Genomic DNA, 22,444 nt, shown 5'->3' with positions numbered 1-22,444 from the left:
AGACTGGTGTACTACAAACTCACAGTGCCCAATCTCAATGGATCCTTCAACCCTAGCCAGAAATTCTTCTGTGTCTCCTTTATTTGCTTATTCTCATATTTCTCTCAATAACTATTTAAAATCGTCACTATTTCTTAGGCTTCCTATTTCACCATTACTCCTCTCACTATCAGCAGAATACCTATCTGAGTGAGAAAACAGCCTAGGCGATATGAAAATCTCCAACTTATTGTTTACCCTGTAAACCTGAGTCTAAAAAGTCCTTTTCTCTGTCTCTTTTGATACAGGGAAAGGGAATCAGGTGGTAGTACTCTTCCCATTCTAAAAGTGGTTTAAAAAGATGCAAACAATTAAAAAAAAATGCTTTGCAGTTTAAAACAAACAAAAAAAAGACTAACCCTGGCATCTATATATTCTCTTCTGACTCCTCTAGAACATAAACTCAGCAACTATCCTTTATTTCATTTTATCTTGGTGGCTCAGACAGTAAAGAATCCACCTGAAATGCAGGAGACCCAGGTTCTATCCCTGGGATGGGAAGATCTCCCGGAGAAGGGAATGGCTACCCACTCCAGTATTCTTGCCTGGAGAATTCCATGGACAGAGGAGCCTGGTGGGCTACAGTCCATGGGGCTGCAAAGAGTTGGACACAACTGAGCGACTAACACTTTCACTTTACTTTTTAACTCTTATAAAATCAGAAATGTCTCAAAAAACAAAACCATCTCTCACTGCTTTTTAGTAATTCTCCACTAATTATCTTCCTTTCTCTTCTGATTCATAAATAGCCTTGTTAAAAGTAATGTCCACACTCTTGTAACTTATCTCCCATTCACTTATTAATCCACTCCTGGCTTCTGTCCTCACCTCTTTAACCTGTGATCAAGGCTACCATTTAACCAAGTCTTTTTCAGTCTTTATTTTATTATCTCTCTGTAGCAAGACTGCAGACTACTGCCTCCTTCAAAATCTTCCTTTCCCTACAACACTACTACATCTTATTCTTTTCTAATGCTTTGGTCAAATCTTCTTGAGGAAAGAACTAACCCTCTAGTGTAATCCTTCAGGCTTTTATCTTTAGCCTTCTTGATTCTATATGCTCTCCTTAGATTAGGTGACAATATATCCCAGTTTGCTTTGGCCAGTCCTGGGTTAACCTGATGTCTTGGTATAATTATTAATATGGCCCTTTTCATTTTTCAAATTGCTCTGGTTTAGACGATCAATTAAGTTATCTCATCCTTCTAATACATTCCCTACCATCTTCATAGAGCTCACCACTCAATTTATCTCTCAAGCACAGATCTCACTCCTCTAGTCTACACACATAAAATCAATGCTTATTGATACTTCTCCCAAATTTTCCTCATGATTCTCAATCTGTCCAATACTTAACACAGATTTAAGTCATGTTAAATCAACATATCCAATACTAAATTAGGCTGCTTCTTAAAACTTTCTTCCTCTATCTTCCAGTAAAACAAATAGTACCATTCTCCTCAGTTTTCCAATCTCATAAACTTGAATATCTTAATATATTTTCAACTCCTATATTCAACTGGCTTTTCTACCTGCCTGCCATCCTGATACTTAGCTTGAGAGTCCAAACCCTTGTCATCTGTCATCTCATCACTACAAAAAAACCTTTTACTTAACCTTTTACTTAGTACATCTGATCTAAGCCTCTCCAATCCAATCTCTGCACTAGCCAGTGTTCTTTCTGAAACACAAATCTACCATATCATCTCTTTACTTAATAAGCTTTAATGGCTCCTTTAGTCTTTAGGATGAAGTCCAAGCTTCTTGTGATAGCACATTAAGCTTCTTTGTGATCTAGCTTCTGTTTACCATATTATCTACCTGTAGTTTCCAGAAGTGGGCCATGTTCTCTTTTGCCTCAGCCCTTTCTTTGTATGTGTCACTCTCTTGGTATTTATTCCCAATTTTCATGTGCTTAAATCCTAATCATTCTTCAGGATTCAGCACAGGCGTCACTGCCAGTTTGGGTAGGTTATTCCTTCTGTATACTCCTCGAGCACCCTGTCAGAGAACTCTTCACACTGTATGACGAACTTCTTGAGAACAAGGACAAGGAATACCTTTGTACATCCAACACCTTGCATAGTATGTGAGTTCAATACATAATACATATTCAATGTAATTACTAACAAACTTCTTAATTTAAATCAACTTCAGTGATGGCAAACTCATGTGATGGGCTAACAACGCTAATTCCTTTTTCTCTAGAGCCTGTGTTCCCGCTCTCTATCTCCCTGCCCTGTGAGGATGCATTTGAGGAGGCATCCATCTGTAAGTGAGGAAGAGAGTCAGCATTAGAAACCACCAAGCTGGTTCTCTATATTTTTCCATTTCCGGCCTCCAACTGTGGGAAAATAAATTTCTGTTATGTCACTCAGTCTGTGGTATTTCATTATGGTGGCCCGAGCAGACTAATATAACTAATACGCTCCAAAAAACTGCACTTCTGGCTGGAACCTATACGAGGATTTTAGTAAACAATTTTTTAAAGGATGAACTATGTTTACTTTATTTACCAGAGTTTTATACTCTGAAAGTACCCAATACATATTTGAATGAATAAAACTTATGAACACTTCTAAGTCATGAGGATTGGGAATAAAAAGATTTCCAAAGTTCCTTTCTTCAAGGAATTCACAGTCTAGGGGACAAAATTTAAAATAAACCAAAGGTCATAAAAAAATTCGGTAGGTGTTAAAATAGAATTTAGGGGAACAGAAGGTAGAAAAGGAAGGAAATACTTTTATTAGGGTAGGTCAAATGTCAGAAAAGGATTAACTGATTAAAAAAGGGAAAATACATAGTACTTTGCTTCATAAAATGTAAAATAACCCAATTATAACACTAGGCAATGGAATCAGGCAGACAACTGATATTAAGGTCTACCACAGGGCTCTTGTATAGAATAAAGTTCTTCTCTTCTTGTGTAGACTAACCAAACTGTTAAAAGATTAGAACATTACTGAAGCAAGTATTTTTACCCTAATTTCCACTTCTCTTTCAAGTTCTTAAAATGCTTAAATATTAAAGCATATACCATTGTCTTATCATATCATGAATCAAAATGTACAGCAAATATTAGTTTCACTTCCAATGGCCAGTAGGAAAAAACTTACAATGAAGATTAAAGAAAGTTCCAGTTGGAAAACTGGGTAAATAATACTATATTATTAATCTTTGTAAGCTAATATTCCTAACAATATTATAAAATCAAACCACCTCTCATTTTTCTTCGATAAGAAAATGCCTTTGAGAATTTTTTTTTACATGATGAGTTGTACTAATTTTCAAAGTATTTAGCATATAAAAATCTCTTATGCAAAAAAGTTTATTACTGAATTGTACTTCAGGCATAAGGACTCAGCACTAACAAATGCCAAGAAAAAAATCATTACTTACCTGCATAGGTTTGGTAAGTGGATCCATTCTAACTAAATAAACTTCCAAGGTACGTTCCTTCTTCATGGGCAATGGAAGTGTCAAGTAACAAAAAGGATCAAATGTTACTGAAATCTTAGCACATTCCGGACAAACTAAAGTTGATTTAAAAAGGCCATGAAATATATCTACTATGATAGAATCATTTCTTTTTAAATGGTTTTCCCAGGCTTCTTCAGCAACTACCTATAAGGAAAACAGACACATATTACACAGAGATATCACATTATTGTAACAATGTGACAATAATATGATTAAATTTACCTTATCTGGTCTTCCATCAGCATCTTTTAATTGTATATATGGTTTTTTCCTAATTCTATTCAAATCCTCATGTAGTCCATCTAATAGGAAAGCTAATAGTTCTTGACAGTCCTGCTGCTGGTATCCAGAGAACTGAGGTGCAAAACGTCCTACTTGTGTCTGTAAGAAAAGCAAAACTATAAAATCAGTTCTAGGGATTTAAAAAAGTATATAGCTGATAATCCATATCTGTGAATTCATCTACTTCCTAAAATTTATTTGTAATCCTGAAATCAACCTGTGGCACTTTTGCGGTAATTTTCAGATATGATAATTACATATGGATAAATACACATAAATAATTACATATCTAAAAATATTTTAATAATGGTAACTTATGTGTAAAATAGAAAAGAAATGTTGACCTGAGGAAAGAACAATGAGAAAACATTGCAGTTTTGTACAAAGAATTGGGAAACACTAAAGACTTGCTCTTAGTGGAAAAAATTCCATGAACAGAGGAAGCCTGGTGGGCTACAGTCTATGGGATCGCAAAGTGTCGAATATGACTGAGCTCACACAACACATAGACTTAAAATTCAGTAACATTTTTCGGTCATTTGAAAACTACAGTGCTCTCATTCAGCTTCTGTGTTTAAAGAGGATAAATCTCATAGAGACAAAAGGAATATTCATGCTCATACATACTTTTTCTAGTCATTGCAGTGCTAAGTATTTTTTTGATGAGACTGAAAAGAAATGTCAAAGAAAAAAGTCAGGTATCAAGGACCTATTTATAATGTAATTTTAAATGAGGACATCTTGTAAAATGAAAGTAACTGGAATTACGGATAAAGGCTGAGGAATGATTTGTCTAAACCAGTTGGTCCAAAGTCTGGAAAGTTAAGGAACAAATGCAGGAGCTTTTCTGCTTTGTTGCTATTTATTTTTAAAAGAACCAGCATACAGTTAATAAAATGTTGTCCAGTCGATTTCCTATAAGAATATCATTTAAGTTGTATAAAAAGTGATTGAAAACTGCTAGGAAGAGCTCCTGGAGGAGGAAATGGCAACCCACTCCAGTATTCTTGCCTGGAAAATCCCATGGACATAGGAGCCTGGAGGGCTACAGTCCACGGGGTCGCACGAGTCAGACATGAATGAGTGACTAAACTACCACCATCACCATACTCAATATTTAGTGTTTGCTTTGCAGACTAATTTCAGTAATTTTTCAAACTTATGACTTTCAAAATAAGAGTCCTTAGAGCTTAATGACATGCCCAAATTTAGTCTTTACATTTGTATAAAATATTTACGTAGGTTTCTTCGAGATATGCTGTAGTCTAAAACAATCTGCAAGTGCTCACTGGCTCTCTGTCTGTTGTCATTTTGAACCATGCCTGTATTTCTCAACTTTTATTTATGTCCTTTACCATCTCCCAGAACTCATCTGTTCTGTACCCTACCCTGAAAATTTAATACTTTATTTGCTGCATATCTATTTATATGCTGAGTCCCTCTGGAGGGCCACAAACCATTATAATAGCTATGATTCTTTGCTCTTTTCCCAAAGACTTCTGTCCTCTTGGGGGTGAAAAGGACTTGATGAAAATGTATTTAAGATACTAACCTTAAAGGCTCTTGGTGTGACATAGCTGTACTTTCCAGACCACATTTGCTTGATCAATTCAGCATAAGATTTAGCTATTTCACCTCTCATTCCTAAGGGATTGTCAAAATTCAGTTCTTCTTGATACTTATCATTCAGGAAATATTCAGTAAGTGGAGGTGTATTGCTCAAACACTGCAAAAAATAAAATATATTTTCAAGTAAAAGAAACCATACATATTAAACATTAAAATGCAGAAACAAAGTGATTATATATATATAGAAAAATTTACACTGATGGCCTCTTGCACTAAAATAAATAACTGATCAAATAAACATTCAAATGATGTACTCAACTATTCATTTCCCAAATTTCAAGTCAATTATTTATAGTAAACGAAAATAATATCTGTTGCTGCAAAACCTACATTAATTTTAACCACAGCAAACTACTGGTTAACTGGGAGAGAAGTTCAGAATTTTTTTTCTGGCAGAAATTATGGATCGTCTAACCATCCCAAGCATTTGCCAATTAGCCTGAGTAGGAGCTAAAAACTGAGATGGAGCACAAGTAAGAAATGAACTTTAAAGAGGTATTTACTGCTTCCATTGTCAATTCATCATCATGAAAGAGCAGCCTTCTAAGTTTTCCTTTTGGGTCAATCATTTTCTAGAAGGGACAGTACAGATCAGCTGAGCCTGAGAAAACAAACTTCTATTATGTGAGCTCTGGCCAATAGTGTTCTTACTTCTTCCAGCTCTTATTTAATAATACAACAACCCAATTTTACTTTATGGCATGATTAAAATTATGAGTAAGTTAATTCTCCAGCTCTATTCCATTTTGAATAATTAAGGATCTAAAATAAAATAGACAGTGGAAGTACAGTTTTCCCAGAATATTTTATCTCAAGCTAAAATAATTTTAAGTTGATAATGCTATATAATGTGACTTCATTTTGAACCCAATATTACTTTATCAATTAGATGTCTAGAACCATTAAGTAGAATATGTAAAGACTGACACAGACATAGAGTCATAAAGGTAACTTTTTGGCTGCAGGAAGATATTTGTTTTGGAGTATAGTGAAAAAATGCTTTAAGTGAAGCTAGCTCTTTGCATGTAAAGTAGTAGAAACCCATTCATAGGAGAGTTCAGAATTCATATTAATGGAAATGAAGGTTTTTCAAACCTTGCTTACCACTCATAAGAACTAAGTTAAACAGTCTGGGTAACTATGAAAAATTAAGCCTGCTGAGTTTATGCTGATAACTTGGATGTTATAAACTGTATGTCATATACTGTTTGGCTAAAACTTAAGCATATTCAATCTTAAAAATAAATCATGGTGTTATATTTTGTGTTTTCAATTAAAAGTCAATTTCTGTGTACTCATAACCATGATATCTAATTTGGAATTTTCTAATAAAAATAATGCTGTTCAAACTGGTAGTCTGGCCCCAACCTCAAGATAAGAGGGAGAACTCTTTATAATATGGAACTTGTTATTACACTATTTTAGGCAGTGAAAACAATATCAACAGTCAAAAAATGTTTGAGGTGGGCTACATAGACTGTGATTTACAAGTTATTTTCAACAGTAAAAATTTTTATATAGAAAAGAGGCAGGCTACAGTATAAGATGCAATTAGGGAAGGATTTTTTTTTTCTTTTCCGTACTTTTGCTCCTAATTCCTTTTACATCTCAAACTTTCCTAATCTTACAGGCTTTCTCAGTTTCATTTTCTTTTTATAATATATATTGGTTTTATACCCAGCTTGGAGGTAGGGGCCAGCAACCTAGAATACACCATGACTACACAGGGCATAAATGCCATCACTCAGTAGTATCATCTGATTTAGTACAAACAGGACCAATACTAAACTGTCAATGAGGCAAAGTGGAGATAAGATAGCATTTACAACAATTATAAATTAGTTTTCAAATCCTTATATTTGATCAGCTCAGGGTTTTACTAAGAATGTATAATATTCTACTACTGTGTGCAACAATTATATAAAGAAATTAATGTTTTACCAAACAGTTCAAAGAATCAAGCTGTGCAAACATGAATAATTCTTGCAGTTTGCTTTTACTTATTCATAGTTATCCTTATCTTGCAAAGAGCTTCCAATTATAATTGAAAAATTTTTAGTTTTGCATCCATAGTGATCTTTCTAAAATTTGTCACTAAAATTTAAGACTTGATTATGTCACTTCCTTGCTACAAATCCTTTAATAGCAATTTCAGATTAAAATTTCAAATTCAAAAAGACAACACCTATTAAAACCTCCCTAGTCCCTTTTTGACTTTCATTTAATCTACCATTTGCTTTGTAACAGGTCTCTACTTGGATTTTTAAAAAGAACAGTGCTTATTTTCATAGTGACTCATGCCAGTTTGAAACTGATTATAATTAACTGATAACAAACTAAACAACAAAACACAATGGTTCAGTAAATAATTGCCTGTATTTCCTGTCAAGATATCATAAAAAATTTTTTTTACTTTTTTTTAAAATTAGAGGATAACTACTTTACAACATTGTATTAGCTTCTGCCATATGTGAATCAGCCATAGGTACATAACCTATGTATCCTGAGATAAACCTTATTTTAAATGTGAACTATTAAGTCCTAAATAGTCTCCCAAAGCATCTTATTTGTTAAAGGTAATGTTTTCAGGAACTCACGACCTTAATTTTTCTAAAAATTTGTACAAATACATACAAATACAGATATTCAATTGTTCTAATACACAGTCCATAGTATTTTAAAAACTAAACTGATATCATATTTTTTTTTTCCACCTCTTGAAAATACCATACTTTTTTCCCTTACTTTGAAAATAATGGAGTCATTATATTCTAGAAATAATACAAAAACCAGTTATATATTAAAAGTTCTCTTTGGGTATCAATTTCAAGGTACAGCTGGAATAGAGCTCAAACAACTAAAATATTTTCACGTTCCAGGTGGTATCAGTATTCAATGCCATCGCTCTGGCAGAAGAAAAGAAGCTGGTTTCTTACATTTGCTCATAATACAATTGATTTGTAATTTATGCAACTCATTACTCAATCTTTTATCATGAGGCTTCCTCAGAAACATGAACACCTTTGACAATTACCAGAAAATTTGATATTGGACTGGCTTCCATTAAGTACAATATTTTAAAGAATAAAGATAAATTTAATTAGTACAGTAATAAAAACTAGAACCAGAGTTCTAAAGCATATCTTTCAAAGATTCTTCTAATATAAAAAACACTACTTTCCTATCTGTTTGGAAGTGTTCCAAGATAATTCCTTTCCTAAGGCATATGAATTCCTATATATGTAGACATAGAAAATGTCCTTATTAACTCATAAGCTACTTTACTCCAACAACAGAATATAGACCAGAAATCATACAACATACGTTGTGCCTATGTGTATATATCTCTTATTCTCAATACTGTCTGAACTGGAGAAAACAACCACCACCACCCACAAAACTTTCATCCATAACATACATCATTTTTCTTATAAAAAACTGAGAATTAAAAAACAAAACACAAACCCTGAGAATATATATGAATGTATCATAAAAACAAAAAAGGATTATATAAACAATATTAGCATGTTATTTTTATGGCCATTTATGAGGTTGTTTTTTTTTTGACATTCTACCAGTCATATGACATGCTGAGCTTCACCTCTATTACATTCATTTGATTTCAACAGCTTGACACTGACTAAATGCCAATACTTCCATAGTTTAAGAACTAGCTCTTACAATTCACCATCAAAAAACGAGGTCCAAATATAAAGTAATGTGACTAATCATAAAACACGTATCTTAAGCCATATTTTGTTTGTATTACAATTGTATTTAGAATCAGTCCTAATATTGCATAGAATTTTGTCAAATACCATTTTAAAAATGAAGCAATAATCAGACTGAAGAAAAAGATTCTGTATTAGTCGTTTCAATTCTTTTTTTCAGTTCTACCTCTGTTAACTGCTACCAACCCAAATCTCTCCACCCACCCTCACGTGTGCGTGCTCAGTAGTGTGACCCCACAGACTGCAGCCTGCCAGCCTCCTCTGTCCATGGAATTTTCCAGGCAAGAATACTGGAGTGGGTTGCCATTTCCTTCTCCAGGGGTAGTTTCAATTCTTGATGCAAAAGAGAAAAAGCAAAAAAACCTACATTAATTAACAGGCAAATGCACTTGTTAACTAGGGTAAATATTCATTTAAACTTTTTATGATCCCTAGGCAAGTTAATACTGTGCAAAACTGACAAAAGCATTTGAAGATCTAAGTATTAAAAACTAAATTGCATATTTAGTATATGGTAATATGAATACTAAAATTTCATATTTAGCATATAGTAGACTTTGGTACCCTTGCCTGGAAAATCCCAAGGACGGAGGAGCCTGGTAGGCTGCAGTCCATGGGGTCGCTAAGAGTCGAACATGACCAAGTGACTTCACTTTCACTTTCTTACATTGGAGAAGGGAATGGCAACCCACTCCAGTGTTCTTGCCTGGAGAATCCCAGGGACGGGGGAGCCTGGAGGGCTGCCCTCTATGGGGTCGCACAGAGTTGGACCCGACTGAAGCGACTTAGCAGCAGCAGCAGACTTTTGGCATTCATTAATTTAGCCTGGTGACGCAGCATCTTCACAGCTGGCTAACTGGAAGGTTCAGGATATAAGCTCGTATGAAAAGATGTTGGTCCAGGAAGAATGATGAGAATGGTGTATTATGTGCAAACCAATCATTCTGTGAGCAAATGTATCTGTTCCTCAATGTGGCTTTATACTTCTCTACTTGTGCTCACATATGCATTTAAAATCAAAATTGCATGTAAGAATGTGAATTCTTGCATGTGAATTTGAATTAGGGATCTTATGATATATTTCTTAAAGTATTAAGACTGAGCCTTAGCATGTACTCTTTCCCTTAGTATGTTCTTCCCCTGTAAGAAATTCGTACTTATTCTTTAAAACTCATCTCAATATCTCAGTACCTCAAAGATAAACTAATGTTCCTTCTTCTGGACTAACTCTATTAACTTGAACTCTTATACTGTCTTTATCCTGAGAGCAGAGTCCATGTCCTATTAACTTTTGTAACTCGCATCTAGCACAATGCCTGGCACATACCGTAATAAAGGTGTGATGAATGAATTAAAAACTTATATGGTAAAGCAGTTCTTACAGAGACTGAGAACAGTGGGAAAACACTTGACTAAGATCTGAATTGCAGCCTGCTATATAACTATAACCCACTCAAAGCTCTACAAGTTAAAAAATAAAAGTCCAAATAATGCCTAAAGAGGGTTTCTTAATGAAGAAAAAGTTAACTAATGTGAATTCTCCAAAAAATAACTCTCAAGATAAATCCATATAAGTAAAAGATATGTGAAAGGAAAATATATGGTAATATATTTTCATGATGACTCTTTCCCTCAAATCAACCTGGAACTAGACATAATAATTCTTCAGAGAATTACTCTAAATAATCAAATATCTCATCTACTGGACATTGTATATGGATCAATGTATATAGACTTTTAACCACTGTCACCATGAAGAACTCTTTTTTTAAAAATGCATATAGTATTCAACTATTTTAAAAAGTGTTAATTATCTATGAAAAACTCTCTGGTTATACATTTCCACCTTTAACCCAACATGCTATAATTGGCGTATTATGTGAAGTCTGATTTTCTCTAATTATTTAAATTTCTTGGAAAGACTACAATGCTTTTTAAAAATGACTTTTCCTTAAACACACATGCAAAAATCCTATTGTTCTTTTATTACTGTCAATAAGTTCTTCCATTAAATGTTCTGATCAGTAAGACTGATGTTTCTAGAATTCTCTGAAAAAGTGACTCATTGTAAGAGTCTCAATTTTGTATTTCACTACAATCTTCCAGTTTTTAAAAAAACTGACCAAGTGATATAAAGTTCTACTATATAACCAAATCTCAAGTCTATAATCAACATATTTTAGGAAATGAATAATTAATAGCCATCCCAATAACTTGTAATGAATCTGGAATTTCCCCAGTACCTGGAAAATAGTCAAAGTAATCCCCTTCAAAAAGAGAAAGTTGTCTTTTGTAATGCTGAATATGAACCACTCCCTTTCTGTTCAGGTGCTCCAGAAGCCCAATTTTCAAGTGATCATGTATGCTCACTATTTTAGTAAACCGGTAACTAGAACAGGAAAGAAAACAAACTTAATTTTTGATTACCTAAAGCCTTTGAGAATTGTGTAACTCATTCTGTAACTGATCAAAAGGTAATCCCACTCACAACTCTTAAAGTAGCTACACTTTCAAACTGACCAATGCTAAATATAGGAACCCAACCTAAAATGGAAATTATTTTCTTATGATTTAAAAAATAAAACCTAAAGTAATCCATGGTTAAAGTAATCTTAGAATACCCCCCAATATATTTTTCTGGATTTTAAGATTAAATGGATAAAGAATTTTCAGATTTGTCAGATTGGTTTTTTTTTTTGTCATGACAACAGTATAAACATTCTAAAAAGGTACTGTATAACTCCAAAGCATTCTATTAAAACTGGGATACTGGCTCTAATTATGTAATAAAGTAGTGGATAAGACAGAAAAGTATGATGTAGACTTTCACAATGAAGAACTACAAATATAAGCCTGCCCTTTCACCATGGAGATTTGAAAAATGAGATTTATAAGACACTTCATGTTTTATTTTTTGTTATTTTTCTCCTTAGAATAGGAAAATCTCCTTATATTTGAGGGATCAATTTTGAAGTTTCTCTATATATTCTGGGGAAACAAATACAACTAAAGCCATATTTTGCTTTACATTTCCATTCTCCAAGTTTTCTTTAAAGAACAAATTTGTGTATGTAAAATACAAATGGATATAATTTTCTTTTTAGTTTTAAAAAACTTTAAATATTTTTTTCCCTCTCCCAACTACTTAGTGAAGAGAGAATTGGCATACACTCTACTTAAAATATTGGAATTTTACATAAAGCAGTTTTAAAGGCAGCATTTTTAACTAGACAAAAATATTCTAACATTTTAACATTTTACCATTAATCTGGCACTATGCTTAGGACATGAAAAAATTAAATTTCATTTAAAATCTCTGCTATCATCATTTTCTTCAAATTCTATGGAATCTATTTTTCACACACTACTTGAATTTAATAAGAATTATTATGAAAACTTAGTTAGTATGACAACTAATGGGAAGCCTTTTGGCTAGCAAAGAAATGTCAATGCCTCTTCCCCTTCACCTACAGGACTGAGAAAGAAGAATTCTGTCAGCAAGACTACACTGCTACTTACAGTATCTCCTGTAATTAGAACTGTCATGCTTAAAAAAGCATGATTATATAAGACTAGTGATTTTTCATATTAAAAGCTAAAAGTAGAAATTGGATAGAAGATCCACTGGATAGAAGATACCACAGAGATATATTTCAAAACTTTTGGGATAATGATTATATCAATAAGGATGCTACAAGCTTCAAGAAGTTGTATGATGTTTTAAAACTAATGGACTGCCAACATCAATTGTAAAAAAAAATTTTTTTTAGTAACAGGTTATATATGAGTGATTTTATTTTTAGATATTCAGTTTACTGAAAGCATTCTAAAGCTAAATGATTCTAATAACATTAGTAAATGTTAGTGCAAGTTGTATTTTAGGGGACTAAAGCTTACGAACTCAATTTTAATGTTTAGCAGCTTATCTCCTACTCTGTTTTAATAATTCAGAACTGGCTCACAATAAAATTAATGTCAACATTTTAAGCAAGGAGACTGTCAAAGGTTTTAAGAAGAAACAAACTTCTATAATTTTGTGTGTGTTCAGTCCCTCATAAACAATATTCAGTAAAGAAACATTTTTGAATAAATGAGCATTAAGAATTGCGTGAACCATTCATCTTTTAGATCTAGGCACATACAGAAAGGTATAGCAGAATTTTTAAAAAAAAAGCTTCACTGACTTACTACATTCTTTAAGAGAACCACCAAGTCATATACTTCTCTGTATCGTTTTATGGCACTAGGCACATAATTGACAATATTTAAGCTGAGTTGAAACAGAAGTTTAAGAACTATGTGATAACATGAACTATGAAGGTTTCTATTTTCATAATAAAAAAGAACTTAAATTTACTTGATTAATCACTCAACAAATATTAAGAACAGAAGATCACTATTGTAAGAGTCTCCAGAAATATAATGTTCTAAAATGATGTTTTCATATCATTCACTGTGAAATCATTAAAGAAACACTTTGCACAGTAGTGAGGGTATGTTCTGACAAGCTGTGATTAACATGGCAGGCCAATTCAAGTGCTATGAAACTGGTTACATTGGCAGGTCTTTGTAAGAACTACATATATACATATATATTACATGTTATAATTCTTTTAAAAATTATTGTGCTCTTTGACACTTAGCTCCAGAAATACCATTAATGTGGTACAGGTTAAGCAAATATTTCAGGTAAATTTTCCTAACTCAGTGTTTTTCAAACCATCTATGTGGAGGGACTAATATGTTTTAAATTCTTCAAATTGTCATAGACTGATACTTTATAAAGTTCATAAAATGAAAATGAACTACTAGAAAACTGAAATAAGAAACAACATACGGAAAACAAAGCCCCATTTTTAAATTATTAGATTTAATAGAAATGAAATTACCTTAACCACTATAAAAGTTTTGGATCACTTATGCTTTATTTGTACAGTTATTTTACTGCTGACCAGCACAGTCTCATCCAAACACTGTGAGAAACACTATTGTAATGTACTGAACTATTATCTGCCATCGTATCAAACATTGGGGATATAAAAGAAAGCCAAAGACAGTCTCGAATTGCATGATTCTCACTGTGCAGTAGTTATCTGTCCAGAAGAGACAGAGGAAAAGAGATGTGTGTGCATGTGCGTGTGGGTGTCCATGAGCAAATATGTGGGTGTATGAAAGGCAACTAGGAAGGAGGCAACATTAAATATAAAGAGACCTCAGACTTAATGAATTATGAGAATCCTTTTAGTTAAGGAGCTAGGTAGGGTCCAATTTGGATTTTATCCTTTAGGTGATACAAAATGAGTTTTAAGCAAGGAGGTATTTGCATTTAAAAACAATGACACTTTGTACTAAATGAATTAGAAGAGGATAAATGATGAACAAAAAGATGAGTTAGGAACAAAGAAATGAGTTAGATATATTTTTCAACGGTTCATTTAAAAGACACTCAAGTGTTAAAATACTGTACTGACAGGACAGAAAATGATAGATACAAGTGATATTTAAGAACAGTAGAATCAACAGATCCTGTGGTAAGTCAGGTTTTGACTTAGGTCAATGATTGCACCTATAAGGTGGTATACTAAATAAAAGCACTAAGCTTCTAGGAAATATGTTCAGTCACAGACATGCTGAGTTTGAGTTATCTGTAATATTATTTAGGCAGGGATGTCCATCTAATAGTTACATTTTGGAGGAAAACTCAGGAGGGAGAATTATGGTGGAGAGAGCTTTGCGATTTGTCAGTTATAAGCAGATTTCAACTAGAGGGGCTACAAAGAGCCTAGTGAAACAGGGAGTCAAGAATGACCTTACCAAATATAATTTCTGTGGAGTGCTATAATGGTCACGGTGATGATACAGCAGCAGTTGATACCTACACAATGTTTGTTATGTGCCAAGTACTTCTTAAGGATTTTATCTCCATGTAACAGATAAAATTAAAAAGTTTCTTATCCAAGATCATACAACTTGTAAAGTTATAGAACTAGGATTTGAAGCAGTCAAACTGCAAAATCCAAGCTTTTACCTACTGTGCTATGCTGCAGTCATGAGGATTACTGAATGGAATATGAGAAAGTGGGGAGAAAGCACAGACCATCCTTTTCAAGGTCAAGGGTACTCCATCTTCCTCTTACCTCATTTTTTTAAATAAGACTTGACCATGTACATATGTTGAAAGGAAGACAGTGAAAAGGTAAGGATAAAGGTACAGAACAAACAAGAAATGATTAATGGAACAGGTTTCAGGGAAGGTAAGAAAGGTCTCAGGAAGATGGTAGTATAATTATGATGATATAGATACTTTGATATGGTATTCAATGAATATAAGAATCATAAAGGATATATTAATATTAGGAATTTCCTTATGAACAGTAACATTCCAGTCAAGAACTTGTTTTTAATTTCTTTTAAGAACAGTTAATGGCACCCCACTCTAGTACTCTTGCCTGGAAAATCCCATGGACAGAGGAGCCTGGTAGGCTGCAGTCCATGGGGTCGCTGAGGGTCAGACATGACTGAGTGACTTCACTTTTCACTTTCATGCATTGGAGAAGGAAATGGCAACCCACTCCAGTGTTCTTGCCCAGAGAATCCCGGCCATCTATGGGGTCGCACAAAGTTGGACACAACTGAAGTGACTTAGCAGCAGCAGCAGCAGCAAGAAGAGTTACTGAAAGCTTTCTCTTGGGCAAGGTACATGATGTTTAAAAAAGCCCTGGGCAATTACTGAATAATTTACACAAAATATCTTAATTTTATACCAGATCTATTTAAAAATATATGTATTCATTCATATATGCATAATAAACATGCATGTGTATGTATACTAGTGTTTGTGTATGTGTCAGTCAATGACTCGGTTTATATTCAAAGCAAAATCTGTCTAAAGGAACACAGATCTTTAATTACACATGAGACCTGATTATTAAACAAAGAGTGATTTTCCAGTAAACCCTTCAAATTCAAATGAACGTCATCTTTGATGCAATTACTTTAGGAGACTATATGTTTGTTTCACTGATACTGTCAACTGCTCAAAATATTTTAGGTACTTCTCTTTTTAGAGCTGACAGATGTATGAAAAAGCACTGTTATCTATACAGCACCCAGGAGGTATTAATATGTTTATTGAGTATATGAACAATGTGTTTTTTGCTATGGTAAAGTAAGATTTCTGATGTAGGGATTCCTATGATAAAAAAAAAAAGGGGGTGCTCATCTGAACAAGTATGAGCTCTAATGTTATAGTTGTACCTCTGGTACGTCATTGCTATTTTTATCACCAGGTTAACCAAACATAAGTCTTAGTGAATAATGTACTCAATCAAATGAAATCAAGACCCAATTCAACTGTCACCTCCTTAGGGGAAGCCTCACTTATTTCCCAATAGATCTCTTCTCTTTGCTTCTAAAACAGTTGGCTATCATGCTTTCTATATCACATATGATTATATCTTATTTATTTACATGTTTATCTTATTCACTACACAATGAAATTCTAGAAGACAGGCACTGTCTTTTTCAACTCTGTATTACCAATGTCTAGAACAATGCTTGGCACAGAGTAAGTCTCAATGTATGTTTATTGGATTAGCTAAATACATTAGCCACCCAAAACAAGAAGACTAGCCTAGCTGCTCTTAATTTCTTTGACCCCTTTTTTTTTCAACTCGAGATGAACCCAATTGTCTTATTGTATGAACCCAGGCATCTATTTTATGCATTATGTAGCTAAACACTATATCATTCTAATTGATGGTCTTCAATCTCAAATGAGATCTCAGTATTGCTGAGCAATCTTGTTCATGTATTCTTAGCTTATAATATGGTCTCATTCTTTTGGAAGTCATCACAAAATCAAGAAACTACTTGAATCCATAATCCCCTTCTTTTATCTTGTTGCAACAGTAGTGTCTTTCCTCTATTCGCATGTTAAACTGTAAGTCTTAGTCCTGGAATCTCTTTTTCACAGATGCCCTCTCTTTACAGATGCAATCATTTCCCTGATTTTAAAACCAACTACAAACAGCCACATTTTTATTTCCAGTCTAAGCCTGTGTCTGTATTCTGTACTCTTAGAACATCCATCTGTCTATGATGTATCAACTTGGATGTTTCATGGGCATGACAAACTGCATAAGCCTAAAATTAACTCATAATCTTCTCCTTACTTCAAACCTACCTCCCCTGTCTCTCTCCTCCCATTGGTATCATTATGTCATCATTATGATGTACAAGCCAGAAGCCAGACACACACTTGTGATTTCCTTTACTTTTCATTAATTTGAATGCTGGCTACATGCCAGACACTGTTTGAGGTAGCAGGGCTACATCAGTGACTAAAACAAAGTCCCCATGCTCATGGAGCATGAATTGGAAGTAGGGAGAGGCAAACAGACAAAAAAACTCATATATATACATGTGTGTGTGTGTGTGTGTGTGTGTGTGTGTGTATATATATATATATATATAGAGAGAGAGAGAGAGAGAGCGAGCGAGCATGCAAGTATCAGGTGGTCATGCAATGGTAAGGGCAATTACCATTATATATAGAGCGAGGAGGGAAACATCTGACTCATATAAGTGTAGAGACCCCAAGGCAGGAACATTTGTGGAATACGTGAAGGGGCTAAGTGAGGAGGGAGCAGAGTGAGCATGGAGCAAAGTGGTAGAAAATAAGATAGCAGGAGCCAGATCATGCAGGGCCTTACAGTCTCTTTTAAGAACTGTAGCTTTTTCTTGGTGAAATTAGAAGGCATTCAGTGATATGAACAAGGAGTAACAGGAAATGTTTTAATTAAAAAAAGAACAACCACAAACCTATTTATTTGGCTGTGCTGGGTCTTAGTTGTAGTATGTGGGATAGTTCCCTGAACAGAGATTGATCCCAGGCCCCATGCATTGGGGGCATGGCATCCTAGCCACTGGACCACCAGGAAAGGCCCTGCTTTAAGTTTAAAATGATCTCTCTGAAAGTTCATTTTTGAGGATGAATCATAGGGGCTAAGGGTATAAGCAGAGAAATCAGTTAAAAGATAACTGCAGTAAACTAGATGAGATGATAGTTGCCTGGAACCTTTAATGCCTTTGTAATGCATTGAAATGCAAATTCCCCCTACATGATCTGGTCTTTGCCTATTTCTCTGAACTCATTTTTATCACCCCCCCACCATTTTAAATATTATCCCATGGGTTACTTATCTTTGGTTCCTCAAGCTTGCCTGCCTTAGGGGCTTTGCACATGCTGTTGCTCTGTCTGACTTCAATTCTCACCTGCCTAACAACTATTCTTTGGTCACCATTCAAACATTATTTCTGGGGAGCATGACATCCAGTATAAATCAGATGCTCTCCCAGCTCTTGTTATACTCATTGTACCTTCCATGATTTTTTCTCTTTATGATGCTTATCACACTCACAATTTAATGTTTATACTCTACTAGACTAGGGCTTCCTTAATGGCTCAGACAGTAAAGAATCTGCCTGCAATGCAGAAGACCTGAATTTGATCCCTGGGTTGGGAAGATCTCCTGGAGAAGGAAATGGCTACCCACTCCAGTACTGCTGCCTAGAGGATTCCATGGATAGAGGAGCCTGGTGGGCTACAGTCCATGGGATCACAGAGTCAAACATGACTAAGCGATTATTACTTTCCTCTGCTGCTGCTGCTGCTGCTGCTAAGTCGCTTCAGTCGTGTCCGACTCTGTGCGACCCCACAGACGGCAGCCCATCAGGCTCCCCCGTCCCTGGGATTCTCCAGGCAAGAACTTTGGAGTGGGTTGCCATTTCCTTCTCCAACGCATGAAAGTGAAAAGTGAAAGTGAAGTCATTCTGTCGTATCCGACTCCCAGCGACCCCATGGACTGCAGCCCACCAGGCTCCTCCGTCCATGGGATTTTCCAGGCAAGAGTACTGGAGTGGGGTGCCATTGCCTTCTCTGTCTACTAGACTATAATTCATGGAAATAGTACTCTTTTGTTCACTACAGCATAGTCAATGTCTCCCAGAGTGAAAGTCACTTAGTGACCCTTTGGTGAATATCTGCTGAGTAAATGAATGGATGTGCTAAGTCACTTCAGTTGTGTCTGACTCTTTGTGAACCCATGGAGTGTAGCCCACCAGGCTCCTCTCCCCATGGGATTCTCCAGGCAAGAATACTGGAGTGGGTTGTCATTTTCTTCTCCAATGAATGGATGACTTAACACTTATTATTTGAAAAAAATTATACAGCTTGATCCCCTACAATATTCTGGAGATAAAGCTCTGAATAACATTTTTTGAAAATCAACTTTATCATCAAAGGAAGAGAAATATCCATCAGTGATATTCAGAAGAATGAAAGCAATTCTAAAAGGAGTTCTTAAATTATTTCAAACACACCATCAAATATAATCTCCCAGGGAAAGTGTCTGAATCATAAAATAGTAATACTACCTTATGGAAACATTTTGTATTATGGGGACCATATATTTGGCATAAACATAAAAACATTTTTAATGGATGCACAACAATGTGAATATACTTAATACCACTGGACTGTACACTTAAAGATAGTTGAAATGGAAAACGTTGCTATGTATATGTGACCACAATAAAATAAAAGATTTTAAAAGCACTTCTTACAAGTTGACTAGTATAATTATGAAAGATACATTATCTCAGGATGTCTGAATTAAAACTGGCACACATCCTAATGTCAGCCAGTTTTAACTCATTCATTAACTTGTCTTAGTGAATGACAAGTTACTTAAACTTTCCTTGCCTCAAATTTCCTCTTCAGTGAAATAAGGATACCAGATGCCCTAACTCAAAGGTCTCTATGAAGGGAAAAGTAAGAACATGACAGTGATAGGAAAAACCACCTTTACTATGCAAAGAAGGATACTGTTACTATCAGAGGTTGTAGGTTCACTGCTGCTGCTGCTAAGTCACTTCAGTCGTGTCCGACTCTGTGCAACCCCGTAGATGGCAGCCCACCAGGCTCCCCTGTCCCTGGGATTCTCCAGGCAAGAACACTGGAGTGGGTTGTCATTTCCTTCTCCAATACATGAAAGTGAAACGTGAAAGTGAAGCCGCTCAGTCGTGTCCGACCCTCAGCAACCCCATGGACTGCAGCCTACCAGGCTCCTCCGTCCATGGGATTTTCCAGGCAAGAGTACTGGAGTGGGGTGCCACTGCCTTCTCCGGTAGGTTCACTACACTGGGCTCTTAATATTTTAATATGAGTTTATGAGAATTAGTAATCTATTTTAAATACTATTATTAATCAAAGCAATGGTTTTTAGTAACCAACTCGCTCGCCAAGTACAGTTTAGAAATTATTGTAAAGAAGTGATTGGTAACACTAAGCAAAAGTTTCCATATAGATAGTACTAAAAAAAAAAATAATGAACTAAGCTAACCCCACTCCAGTACTCTTGCCTGGAAAATCCCATAGACGGGGGCACCTGGTGGGCTGCAGTCCATGGGGTCGCAAAGAGTCGGATAGGACTGAGAGACTTCACTTTCACTTTTCACTTTCATGCATTGGAGAAGCAAATGGCAACCCACTCCAGTGTTCTTGCCTGAAGAATCCCAGGGACGGGGGAGCCTGGTGGGCTGCCGTCTATGGAGTCGCACAGAGTCGGACACGACTGAAGAGGCAGCAAGCATCCATTATTGGCAAAGCAAAAACACTAATGAAGTTGATCACTGGTAACATGAATTACCACAAACTATTTTTACTCACAAACTGAAATAGAAAGATGATCTTAAGTGTGACAGTAGAAAAAAAAATCAAATAGAGAGGGCCTCTTGTAATTAAAACAGCATAACATTAACTGACTAGAATTTAAATACATACATTAGGACAAACAGGCAAAAGATAAAAAACCTTTAAGATATATTTAGCATGGCTTTCTGCTTTCTAAGGCTCTATCTGTCCAATAGCTTATTTTTTCCAGTGACTAATAATACCAATTTATAAAATTTAGAACATAAACCTGATATACTTCAGAACATTCCAATCATAATGTGTTGAGTGACATGCATATTTTTAATAAAGAAAAAAAAAAGTATTTTGGAAAAAGCTTTTGACATCAAGGAAATGAACTGTTTTTGATTGTTTAGGTAATACAAATAAATCTGAAACCATTTTCTGTTTTCTTGCTTCTTTACTATGCAAAGAAGGGTACTTTGGTAACTACTAAAACGGGGCAAGTTTTAGTAGTTACCATTATAAAGACTGACATTTCTTATGTTTCCAATTACAAGTACTTTGAATAATTATTAAAATCAGTACAAGATAATTCAGTCTGATTATATTAATAACTGCTGCTATATGTTAGCACCCCAAGTAATTCTACCTCGTGAGTGTAATATAAAACAATTCTGTATTAAAATCAGATGTTATTATCTACAACTCCTTGAAATAATATTATCTACAACTCCTTGTAATCTGTACTCATGTCATTTCGTATTCTAGAATTAGGGACTGACAAAACATAAGAAAATTTATATTAACAGAAACAGAAGCATTAATCATAGAGAAATGTGTATAATAATTTGGAAGAATGTGAAGAACAGACAAGTAAGATCACTGGTTATGAAAGGCATATTTTCATGATCAGAAATCACCATTAGCCAACTTACACAGGTACAAAGCATTCGATCAGAGATACTGCTTCTGCCCCAGTTATGAAAACTAAATACTTAAAGAATTATGCTATATATATACTCTTTCCCCTAATAATCTGCCTGACAATTAAGGTTCTCTTTTCCAAGTCCCCTTACTTTTTCTAAAGGGAAGAAATATGTCTCCCTTTCCCTAGTTCAAACAAGGGAGAAGTAAAAACACTGGCATCTGTGATAAGAAAGTGAATGGTTCTAAGTAAGGTTGTTTCCATTTCTTTACCTTTATCAAAATGTAAAGATCTGATTGAGTTGCCATTTGACAAGATGATTAAACATATTTATGATGCTAGTCTGCCATGTAATTTTAGGTACACAGTATGGAAGGAGCTCAAATATATTGAGTTTAATTGCTTGGGTAAAAATCTGCCATAAGAATAGTATTTGAATTTTTCATCAGCCACATTCTCAGTTTACCTGAAGTTATCATTTTCTTCAAAATCCTAAACTATTTAAAAAAATTCTTGTTTCTGTGGTTAGGTGTTTTGTTTTTGTGATTGGAACAAACTATGTTCATTTATTGAATCAAAAGTTTGGTTAATTTGAATAAAAATTAGAAAGTTTCATGTTAAACTGTGTTTCCAAGAATTTCTTCCAATAAATGCAAAAGA

General features: G+C 34.6%; 1 protein-coding gene and 1 long non-coding RNA gene across 5 annotated transcripts in view; one reads left to right on the top strand and one right to left on the bottom strand.

The window, feature by feature from the left end:
• Positions 1-22,444, bottom strand: part of USP15 (ubiquitin specific peptidase 15) — a 136,246-nt gene that overhangs the window by 17,104 nt on the left and 96,698 nt on the right. For 2 of the 4 annotated variants that reach the window (XM_055579238.1, XM_055579240.1), the window contains 3 exons: positions 5,354-5,527; positions 3,742-3,900; positions 3,439-3,663 (listed from right to left, as the gene is read on the bottom strand). In XM_055579238.1, the coding sequence (XP_055435213.1) occupies positions 3,439-3,663; positions 3,742-3,900; positions 5,354-5,527 (558 nt within the window). The other 2 variants (XM_055579243.1, XM_055579244.1) reach the window with 2 other exon arrangements.
• Positions 2,018-2,416, top strand: LOC129650618 (uncharacterized). Its single transcript, XR_008713896.1, has 2 exons — positions 2,018-2,124; positions 2,248-2,416. It is a non-coding gene; the product is annotated as an uncharacterized LOC129650618 (long non-coding RNA).

This window comes from Bubalus kerabau, chromosome 1 (assembly GCF_029407905.1).
Source record: "Bubalus kerabau isolate K-KA32 ecotype Philippines breed swamp buffalo chromosome 1, PCC_UOA_SB_1v2, whole genome shotgun sequence".
Taxonomy (NCBI): domain Eukaryota; kingdom Metazoa; phylum Chordata; class Mammalia; order Artiodactyla; family Bovidae; genus Bubalus; species Bubalus kerabau.
Note: the sequence above shows the minus strand (reverse complement) of the source record. Positions and strands in the feature narration are given on the sequence as shown.